General features: G+C 40.9%; 1 protein-coding gene across 1 annotated transcript in view; it reads left to right on the top strand.

The window, feature by feature from the left end:
• The window catches only part of LOC102032389 (THAP domain-containing protein 1), an 8,755-nt gene extending 2,258 nt beyond the window's left edge, over positions 1-6,497 (top strand). Inside the window, exons 2-4 of the mRNA XM_014308038.2 lie at positions 9-228; positions 335-530; positions 4,490-6,497. Of these exons, the coding sequence (XP_014163513.1) occupies positions 9-228; positions 335-530; positions 4,490-4,957 (884 nt within the window). The 3' untranslated portion in view covers positions 4,958-6,497. The remainder of the gene's footprint in view (positions 1-8; positions 229-334; positions 531-4,489) is intronic.
• Positions 6,498-11,169: the final 4,672 nt, after the last annotated feature.

Here is an 11,169-nt window from a genome sequence, read left to right on the forward strand (position 1 = left end):
TCCACAAGTGAGCGCGCGCGGGCGCCGGGGCGGGGTCGCGCCGGGGGGCGGGGCCAACGCGGGACCGCGCGCGAGGATCGCGGGGAGTCGCGAGGGAAGGGAGCGCGTGGGCGGGCGAGTGCCGACGGACGGACAGACAGACAGAGGGACCTATCTGTTCGCCCGCCCCTCCCGGCGTGTCCTTGCGGAAAGCCGAGGGACGGAACCCTCTGAGCCGCCTGTTGCAGAGCGAGAGCGGGCTGAAACCTCATCCCACCCCCCGATGGGGGGCAGGAAGGTTGTGGCTCCGGTTATAAAGCTTTCCGGAAAAGCTGAAAGTGCCTCTTGGTTGCAGGTTCCCTCTTACAAGACCCGATCTTTGCAAGAAATGGGAAGCTGCTGTTAAGAGGAAAAACTTCAAGCCGACCAAGTACAGCAGCATTTGCTCAGAACACTTTACCCCCGATTGCTTTAAGAGGGAATGCAATAACAAGCTCCTAAAAGAGAATGCTGTGCCCACAATTTTCTGTTACACTGAACCCGGTGAAAAGGTAAACCCAAAGCACCCATGGCTGCAGGTGCCAGAACGTGTCGTGCATGTCCCTGGTTGCAGAGTGGCAAGGCAGCGAACAGGGAGAGGATGCTGGCTGGGAAGGATGAAGGCCGGCAGGATGCTGAGCCAGTATCGCTGGGGTGACCAGGAGGACTGTGGTGACTGAAAATACCTCCAACAGCTGTGCTTGTTTTCTCTGAGGCTTTGGTGCACAAAGTGTTGTACAGGCAGGCACTGGCCTTCACCTGCTCATGTGTCCATTTAATTCAGCATCCATGAGCTGATTAAATGGAATGGCAACAAAGTAAGAAGGTATTACCCTGTAGTTAAACTGTTCCACAGCAATTCCTGCATATTCAGAGTCTGAATGAGCCTTCATTAATGCTTGCAAATGGCACTTACTCTCTTCCCATGGCTGATGGCTACTGCTAGCGTTGAAAATGCGGTGGATGTTAACTGTGAAACTTGACTGGCCTCTTTAAGAGAGCTCTGCGCTTTGGCTTTGCAAAGTTAAAATGAGCGGCAGAACCTTACCTGTACCTACTCTCTGTCTGTCCTGAGAGCACCTCTGTCTTGCCTTAACATTGTTTTCAAAAGGCGTACTGGTCCCTGACTTCTGATGATAGAGTCTTCTGAGTGAGGTATTCCCTTCACTGTGCCACTAGAACAATTTACTGTGAGATGCAAGTTACTTATGAGTTCTTACTTCTTGATGTAATAACTTCAAGACAAGAATGCAAAAGATTGATTTTAAACTCCTTTAAAGGATATAAAATATTTGATCTCTTACTGCTCTGCCACAGGGAAAGTAGCAAAGGAGACAGAGGTAGCTAGAGTGGGTCTGGAGCAAAAGACTTAAATGGGATGAAGTGCACAGAATAAAACTCAGATTTTTCTTGTTCAATTTTTCTCTTTATATACAATATTGGAGTGCTGCAGAAATAAAAACGCTACACATTTGAAAAATGAAAAGTGGCTAATAACACAGAAGAGAATATAAACAGAATGCAAACAAGGAGACAGACAAGTTACAGGGAAATATGGCTGTGTTTTTTGTTTGATTACACTTCCTTTCTTATCTGTGAAATACACATTTTCTTTGTTGTGTGTAAAATACTTGCAAATTTTTTTACAGTCTGAAAGCTGAATGGGTGTATAGGGTAGTCTGCAAAAGTACTGTTGGTGCAGCAGGATTAGTAGTGAGCCACGTTCCCAATTTCGCTGTCATACTTGGATCTACAAAAACACAGAAGAGTGAGTGCCTTTTAATTCTGAAGGATTCAGTTCTATTTTTATTTGTTCCATGGCACTTTTGAATAAACTGCCACATATCTTCAAGTAACAATGTAATAAAAAGAATAATTGTGGTTGTTTTGGAGTTGAATCCACGTGGATTTTGAAATACAGGTTTTTATCTTTCACACTATGTAATTTGGTATACTTTTTCTTTACTTATGTCTTAGAAGAAGTATTTGTTGACTAAAAGAAATAATTTGAAGTCATTGATGATGTCACAGAGATACCAAAGATCTGTTCTCTGTGATATGTTGTGACAATAATAATTTGTATACAGAGGTAGCATATGCTCTATAGCTTCAAATAGAAGTGTCTGTGAATTCAGCAGTCCAGCAGTGATCTGATTTTGCTTTTGTTTCTAGCAAGAATGAGTTTCTTTTTGCTAGCTCTACCTTTGCCTTGTAGGGTTTTTTTAGTAGAAAAATTTGATAGTGACAGCTGATAGGGTCAAGCTCTTTAGAATATTGATGTGTGAATTAGGTATGCTAACAGCAGCACTTTTTTATAAATGAGAAATAAGACTGGTAGTTGGCTGATTTTGTACTTTCATGTGATCAGTTATATTTGAGTGCATATTAAACTTCCCTTTAATGCCAATCATCACTTTTCTTCAATACCAATCACCAAACTGCCTTTTCAGTTACTGTCTGCCAAGTGCTGTAGTTTGTACGGGGGACAGGTAGACACCCACACATCTATCTTGCTTGTATGTTAAGTCAGTGAAGTTAATGGTATGACCTTCAGATCTGATGAGCTTGATATTTTGATGGTGAGGACTGTTGGCTGTTCTTAAAATCAATGGCTGTTCTTAAAACCAGTGTTTTCCCAGTCCTTATGCTTTTCTTTATAGTAATAGTGTTGCCAACAGGTGGGTAGGTAGAAAATTTTTTCTGTGCCTTTTTTCTGAGAATGTTTTAAGCTTTCTTTTCAATAGGCAATATGCAAGCTCTTTGGTTTCAACAGTGCTTTTTCAATCAATGTGTGCACAGAAGCATTTCTGAATTATACTGGATTCTTCTGGGGAAGAAAAAAATCTGATTCTCTGCTCTGGCCTATACTCAAATGTATCTGTGTTGTCCTGACCTGTACAAGTGGACCTATCAAGAGCAATGTCACAAAACCTGCAGTTTTATCTGCAAAAAAAACCTGCAGTGGAGTTGAGCCAATTGATATTTTGCTGGTGCCAAAAGGGAGAACTGTGCTTCTCCCCTGTCCATTCCGTCTGCCAGCTATGTAGTCCTGTTTCTTAACATGACCTGGCAGTGTGAGCTTACAGCCCAGAGAGCCAAACGTGTCCTAGGCTGCATGCACAGCAGCGTGGGCAGCAGGGGAGGGAGGGGATTCTGCCCCTCTGCTCTGCTCTGGTGAGAGCCCACCTGGAACCCTGCATCCAGCTCTGGGGTCCCAGCACAGGGAGGACATGGAACTACTGGAGTGAATCTAGAGGAGGCCAGGAAGATGACCGGTGGGATGGAGCACCCATCTTAGAGACACAGGCTGAAAAAGTTGGGGATGTTCAGCCTGGAGAAGAGAAAGTGGTGTGGAGACCTCAGCAACTTTCCAGAATCTAAAGGAGGCCTACAAGAAGGCTGGAAAGGGACCTTTTTATAAGGGCAGGTAGTGACAGGCCAAGAGGGTATGGCCTTAAGCTGCAGGAGGGCACGTTTAGATAAGATGTTAGGTAAAAATTCTCCACTGTGAGGGTGGTGAGGCACTGGAACAGGTTGCCCAGAGAAGCTGTGAATGCCCTATCCCCAGAAGTGTTCAGGGTTGGATGGGTAATGTGGTCCAGTGAAAGGTGTCCCTGCCCATGGCAGAGGGGTGTTGACACTGGATGATCTTTAGGGCCCTGTTCAACCTAAGCCATTCTATAAATGTATGATTCTCACTTTTTCCCCATATCAAGGCAGGTGTATGTCATACCTTTTGTTGCATTGCTTTGACATTTAATAATGGACAGAAAATATATGCAGTGGTAGTTGGAGATCAAATAGCTTTCTGTCATATTATATTTGAGCAAAAAGTAAATACCAAGGATGCGAAGGCTGCTTTGCTGTTGAAGAGCTGTTTATTTTGGTTCATGATGTCTCTTTTAACCAAACCCTTACGCTGCAGCCCAAAACCTGTTAGAGTCCCTCCCAGTTGTTGAGAAGACTGGTTTTACTGTGTCTATCTCTCTGCTGTGTCAGCCTGCTCAGTAGTTAGCCCTTATTCTACAGAAGGCAGAAGATTGTCTGCTTCTGATGTGTTTTTGATTAGATTAGCTGGTAGGTTCAATTATGTAGTGGTATGATGCAGCAGAAAGGAGGAGGGACAAAGGGGGATGGGATGGCAGCAATGAGTTGTTAAGTCATCTGAAGTCCATTCTATGGAACTGTAGTCTGTGTTCTTGCTTCTTAGATAATTCAAAAAACCTATTTAGACATAAGGGCTTGAGTTTCAAAGAGCCCTTAAAATGAAGCTGGTTAAAAATATGTCCAGTTGAGAAGCCAGACAGAGCAGGCCCAGAAACGTTTGCCAGTTTTGAAAATTGTCTCTTTGAAATTTATTTTATTTGCTTAAATCTTGGTTATTTAGATTATTCTGGGGCTGTAATAAGGGCGTTGTGTTGTAAACAATGTTAAGCATGAAAATGTACATTTTTTGTCTTGTTCTTTCTAGTCTGAAGAATTTGCAGAGCAACCAGAAGATCCACTGCCCCCTCCTCCATTGCCACCGCTACCACCACCTCCACCACCACCACCACCACCAGCAGCTCCAGTACTACCACAATCTCCATCAACTCCTTCTTTTCATTTGTCTCAAATAGATGCCAGATTTGTAGATCCCAGTATTGGATTATTGATGCCCCCTCTCCAGACCCCCAGCAATCTTGCTGTTTTTTGCGATCATAACTACACCGTCGAGGATACAGTCCATCAGCGGAAAAGAATTCAACAGCTGGAGGAACAGGTTGAAAAACTGCGGAAGAAGCTCAAGACAGCGCAACAGCGGTGCCGGCGTCAGGAAAGACAAATTGAGAAACTAAGAGAGATTGTTCAGTTTCAGAAAGAAAAAGACATATTGGCAGGAAAAGGCTATGTGATTCTGCCTAATGACTATTTTGAAGTCGTAGAAGTACCTGCCTAGGAGTGATGAACATAGTTTTCACTTTGGTAGGCCAAGAAATTTAGTTTAAAAACTAAATTCTTTCTAATTCTGTAAGTCTTTCCAGAATTCTAAACAGTAATTTAGCAGTCATACAAATAAGATAATATTTTTTCTTCATTGTCATTTCAGTTTGATATACTTTTAATATATTGAAGATGCAAGTATCTCAGAATTAGAATATGCAATGAATTTACAAAATATTAATTGCTTCCAGAAGGAAAGGATACAAGATTGAAGACACATAGAAATTTACTTTTTTTACAATGTCTGTCTCATGCTTACAGGGGCTGGGATCTGAATCTGGGTGAGAGTGAAGTTTAGGTGGTTGTACACCTAGTGCTTTGTCAAGACTTCTAATGTTGGCTTTGGTAATCCCCAGTAGGTAATTTTCACTGATTTTAGAAAGAACAGAATTAGGTCAGCTAACATCTGCAAGTGCTGCAGAAAGATAGCTAAGATGCACATTTCAGTCTGGGAAAACTTCCAACTTCAGTTTGCTATGCATTTGAAGAACTGGAAAAAGTAATTCCTGGATCCCTTTGGGTGAGGTATGTAAATGAACCTCTTCTTTTGGAGTAACTGTTCACCACACGAGTGTTTTGAGGGCAATGAGGAGAATTCATTAGCATAGCTAACAAGACCTGTAGAAGCAGCTTTTGTTTTGAGGGCACTTAAAAATAATCCTGAAGTGCAGGGCTGAACTGAACACGTATGTTACTATTGGCAGGATGATTAAGACAATGTATTGTTTACAGTGACTGCTTGCAAAAGGACACTGGTAATATAAGTCCCAGTATGTTGTAGAGTCATCTTCCCATTAACACTGTAGCTGGTAGAGTGTTGTCCTTGGTTTTGAAATTAACTCACATGTCAACATGTGTAGCTTCAGGAAATGAAGTAAGTTTGTTCTTCATCCAGGGAGTCAGACTTTTATGGCTTTGCAGTATACAGTGGTTTTATTTCGTTTTTTTCACTCCTCAAAGGGCATCCACCAAAGGGCAGATAGGGAACTAGACTCTGGAGTTGCTTGGTGCTAGACTGGTTTATAATATCTCAAATGCTGCTGCCTCTTCTTCAGCCTTATTAAGACTCTTTCTAGTAGATTTAGCGTGACAAAGTAGTGCAGCAGTTTGCACTTTCTTTCTAAAAATTTATTTGGTCAACAAACTCATTGAAAACGAGAGAAAATGGCTAACCCTAATGCAGGCTTCACAGCTGAAATTCCTGGATGTACAAGACATGAGGAAATTTGCTTTTCTCAGTCTGTGTCAAACTTGTGTGTGGTGTGGGTTCTAACTCTGATGTTAAACAAGCCTTGTTCATGATGGCTTTAAAAGCTTCCCTTAATATCCTGTTAGCATGACATTTTGAAATATTTCAAACCAGTCTTGATACTTCTGACCTCACTCATGCCATGTGTTTATTTTCCCTACCATTTCATACACTTAAAATGAACAAAAATGCCAATGCTTCCTTTTGTGTACATTTATTATACCTAATTAAAAATTTGAACAGCAAATTATGTGTTAGATTTTTAATTACTCTCTCTTCTCTTTTCCCAGGATTTTGCCAAAATTGTCTTGACATTTTAAATTTTTATTTTCTACTAGTTTCCTTGTTTAGAGGTTGGGTTCCCAAGCCTTGCTGCTGTTACACTTAGTGTTTAAAATTGGTAAAATTCAAAAGTGACAAGGAAAAGACGTTTAAAAAACTGTTGCTATGCTGTTGGCATGTGTGCCAGATAGCAGATTGTGTCTGTTTTCTCTGCAGAAAACCCTCTCTTCTTACTCTGCAGGAATTTCAAGTGTGACTTCCTGAAGCACAGTGCATTATTGCAATACCACACCTCCTGCCACCCGGCTCTGCACCCCAACACTTGGTTGTGTATTCCCACCACCACCCTTCTTATGTCCTCCAGTTCTCTGGAGGTGACTGAGGTGCTGGCTGCACCCTTCTGTGGGGCACTTTCAGTTCACTAAAGCAGCAGGTTTGGCTTGTAGTGGAGGGGCAGCAGAGTGCCAACAGTACCACACCTGATACAAGTTAAAGACAGGGCCAAAAGCAGGGCATGAAGAGCAATAAATCCTTTCCTCTGGGTGCAATGAGCATTATGTCAGCTTCTTCTGAAAATACATAGGTAGCTTCCTACTCTGAATGTTCAGCAGCATTTCCTTCCACCTGGGCCATGCTTCCCTATTTCCTGCCCACCTTATGCTCTGGCTGCTGTGTTTGTTGGGCCCTTCCTTTGGGTGTTTTAACTTCATAACCCTTCAGGGAAGCAGCCAAACAAAACTAAGTCTGCAAGTTAAATTTTAGGTACAGTGGTAGATGGCTGATACATGGTTGGTGTGTGGAGTCCTTTTGTCTTTAAGCTGTTTGCATTGGTGAAGTTGATTTAACAGCTGACTCATAAATGTTTCTTCTATTGAGGGGGTTGATTATTCCTTGTCTGGACAGTTTCAGAAGTAATATGCTGAAGAGGGGACTGCTGCTCAGTTGTCTTCCTTTCCTCTTAGCAGATGATACTACTAAGAAGAGATGCAGCCTATTGTGATAACAGGCTTGAATTTCTCCTGCAGCAGCTATTCTTTTTCCTTGCCAAAAAATAAAGTCATATTAACTCCTGATGTAGTCATGTCTGGGCTAAGTGTGGACTTTAGTAGATATATGAGGGCTCTCAGTACCACAGATCTCTGAAGTGGGGAGAAAAGACTGGTACAGAATCAACTGATTATCTTTTAGCAATTGACTATTTATGCACTGCACCCTGTCCCTCAGTCTTTCACAATCTCTCTTCTGCAGCAGCAGTATAGAAAGAGAAGATGAAGGCTGTTTGCTACTGGTGACACTAGGAAAATAATTCTAGCTAATAAGCACAATATGTTCCATTAGCATGTGTTAAAATTTCCTCTCCTTTTGGGATCTGGTACATCCACGCAATCATCTGTTAAAGAGGTCTGCAACAGTTACTGTTTGCCTTGGCCACAACTGGTACCTACATTAGCACCAATTTCGTAAACACCTCTGAAAAGATGTGATTGGGAGTGAAAAAGCAGAGGTTGTAATTGTAGAATGGCATGTGGTTGTTCAAGTGTACGTGAAGTAGCTGACATTTGTTTAAATGCACTTCACTGAAGTCTGTTTTACAAACGGAATAATTCAAGCAAGTTAGAAAATAGCAAAATTGGCAAAAAATTTCCATCATTAAATTATAGAAATATTTATTTTGAAATGGGCAGATGCTTCAATAGATAGGAATTGGAGTCACTTCTAAACAGAAGTTGTATTGCTGAGTAGCAATTGTATTGAAAGAAAACTGGTGGGAAGAGAAGTGAAGAATATGAGATAAAGAGGAGAGAGTTTGCAGAAGTCAGTTACATCTAAAACCAATAACATGCTTATTAAAATACAGCTACTACAGAGCAGTGAAGGAGTACCCTACATTTTGACTCAATGCCACTTCGCTTACCTCTCCCTGTTGCCCCAGTTCCCCTTTTGCTGCAGCAGGGTATCTGATCTATGTGCAATGTTTGCTTTTTTTCTTCTTGCACGTCTGCAAAGTATTAGATTTCCCTGTCTAACTGGGACTTTTCAAGCACAAGAGGTACGTTTTATGGGGGAAGAAATTAATAGCTAAATACTTGAATCACTTTTTATGCTGAGGGAGTTCTTTGTCACCACTCTGTTTCCTCCTGCGTTTCCAGTTACCATCTTGTCTATGTTGTCACTGGTGTGGTCTTAAAAACTATGGCAGCAAATTAAGGAAATCAACATGTCCAAGAAATCATCTGTCTTGCTGACATTTTGTTTTCCTTCAGCTCTGTTAGGATTTAAGGCCTTGGGTCCTGTGTGAATCGTGAAGAAGTTCTCTTGCAGCTGAAGAAAGTGCAAAGCAAATCCCACTCTGAATGTAGGAAGAAGGAAAGGAAGATAGTTAATTGGGTAAAACAAAAACCTTAACAGTTTCTGAATGCTTTCCAAGGGACTCCTCCTGTTATTTGCTTTTCTGGATCCAGGCAGTTATTTCTAGTTGTTCTTTTGCCTTCTTGCTTTCTCTCTTTCATGAGGTCTGTTTTAGGTTTTAGTCTGCAGCTTTATCTGTTTCCTGACAGCTTACACCTTCATCAGGTGGCTTTGGCAGGGTGGAATGGGGTGAGCTATAGTCTAATTTTAACCATCAAAACACAATCTGCTGAAGCATGTTGATTGCAAGTTCAGGTATGTAACTCCTGCTGTTTTAAGCACAGCAGTTTATTTACCATACTCTGCCACAATAATGATTTGTTTATAAATGAGAAAGAAAAACAAGATATGTGACTCAAAAATATTACAGCAATTGCTCTTAGAGATTTCCCTTTGCACTTGTTGAATGCAAATTTTATCTTTATATAGAGATCTTTGATAGAACTGCAGCATTTTATTGCACAAAATTGGCAGAAGACCTTACAGTGTTATATAGGCTGAAAGATGTTAAGTGGGCAAAAAAATTTGTTGCAAAGTTGCTTTTTAATCCACTATGACTCTCTTGAAACAGTTGCCAAATAAAGTAATCTTACATATTCCTAAATTAAAGAAAGCATTTAAATCAGTTACTGAGAAGGAAAGGTTCAAGTACCTCTCTTGAGAATAGTTAGATTACACTGCCATAATTAAATTATTAATTAAGTTTGTCCACAGTCTTGCCACTATTAGTTCATTTAACATTGAGTATCAGGCTTTTTGTTGTGCAAAATTAGCCATTGATAATCCATAATAGATGCTTCCTCCTATTGTAAAGGAGGCAAATAGATTGTAGAGCCTGGACTCACATATTTGGGAACTTTTGAAAAGTGATTGTCCTCTGCCTGTGAATTGGTTCCAAGTGTCTTTTAGTTAGGGATGAGTATGGAGAATGCTATCAGACCAGTCATTGGACTGTTTGTTTGTTTAGTTTGATTTTTGCTGTTGTGGTGGTGGTGGTGGTGCTGGGGGTGGTGGTTTTTTCTTTGTTGTGTTTTGTTTTGTTTGTTGGTTTGGTTTGGTTTGGTTTGGTTTGGTTTGATTTTTTTAAAATTCATGGATAACTTGAGGAAATCAGGCAGGCTTCCCACTTCCTTTCAGGTTTCATTAAAGATGCAGAGTCTGAGGCTGTACTCATCATCTGTAGAAGAACCAATGCTCCAGTATTTGAGGCCATGAAAGATGTGTGACTTTCTACTGGAAGCTCTTCAATTCAATGACCTGGGAAAGGTAATCCAGAAAAAGGAAGAGATCTTGCCTCCAGTAATTGTGTCTTCTTTTGTGTTAGGCTCATTTAGTAGCCTGCAGCCATCGTCCAATACTGTCTAACCAAGTTCTTATAGATATATCCAGGACTTTGATGTAGCAGAATGTTACAGCATTTTACTGGAATTGAAGCACAATCACAATATAGCAGCGGCAATATCAGTGGAATCACAATTCAAATATACTGTTCAAATTCCCATTACTGGTCTCTAAATGCTTGGTGTCGTGACACTGTGTCCTCACAGTTACTGGGAAGAAATATGCAGGTTACACTCAGCTCAGGCCAGTTACTGTTTTCCAAGCTGACTTTTTGAGTTATCTATTTTCTCTACTTTATATTGGGCTGAGTCACATAAACACTACCCTCCCACGTTGGCCTGGTTAGCTCAGGAAAACATTACTGTCAACTAATTTCAGGGAAAGGTGTTTACTGGATCTTAGGACTGAATGATGCTGCTGTATTCCTAAAGCAAAATTTTCTATCCAGTCCTTCTTGCGCTGAGATAATTTCATCTTACTTTATGACAATTCATTGTTTTCCTTACATTCTTGCTTCAGCACATCATTCCTCCATTGCAGGGGTCAGTCACCCATTCTCATACTTTTACAGAATCTCACACATGTATTTTGCAGAAAAAGTTGGGTTTTTTTTTTTGTTTTCAGAAAGGAAGACATTTTCAGGGGTGATACTTTTACTATATTAAGAGGAAAGCTTAAGAAATCCCTAGACTTCCACCTGTACTTACAGGTTTGTGATAATAACCAAGCTACTCACTCTGAAAGAAGGAAGCTTTGGATGTCTACTTTTACAGCTCAGTCCAAATTTCTTGCCCTTTTTTGGTGTGGTTTTTTTTTTTTTCTTCTTCTTTATTTTGCATTGATAGGATCAGACCTTTCATTCATCACTTCAGTGATGCTGATGCTGT

The sequence above is a fragment of the Geospiza fortis genome, unplaced genomic scaffold (genome assembly GCF_000277835.1).
Source record: "Geospiza fortis unplaced genomic scaffold, GeoFor_1.0 scaffold167, whole genome shotgun sequence".
Classification (NCBI taxonomy): domain Eukaryota; kingdom Metazoa; phylum Chordata; class Aves; order Passeriformes; family Thraupidae; genus Geospiza; species Geospiza fortis.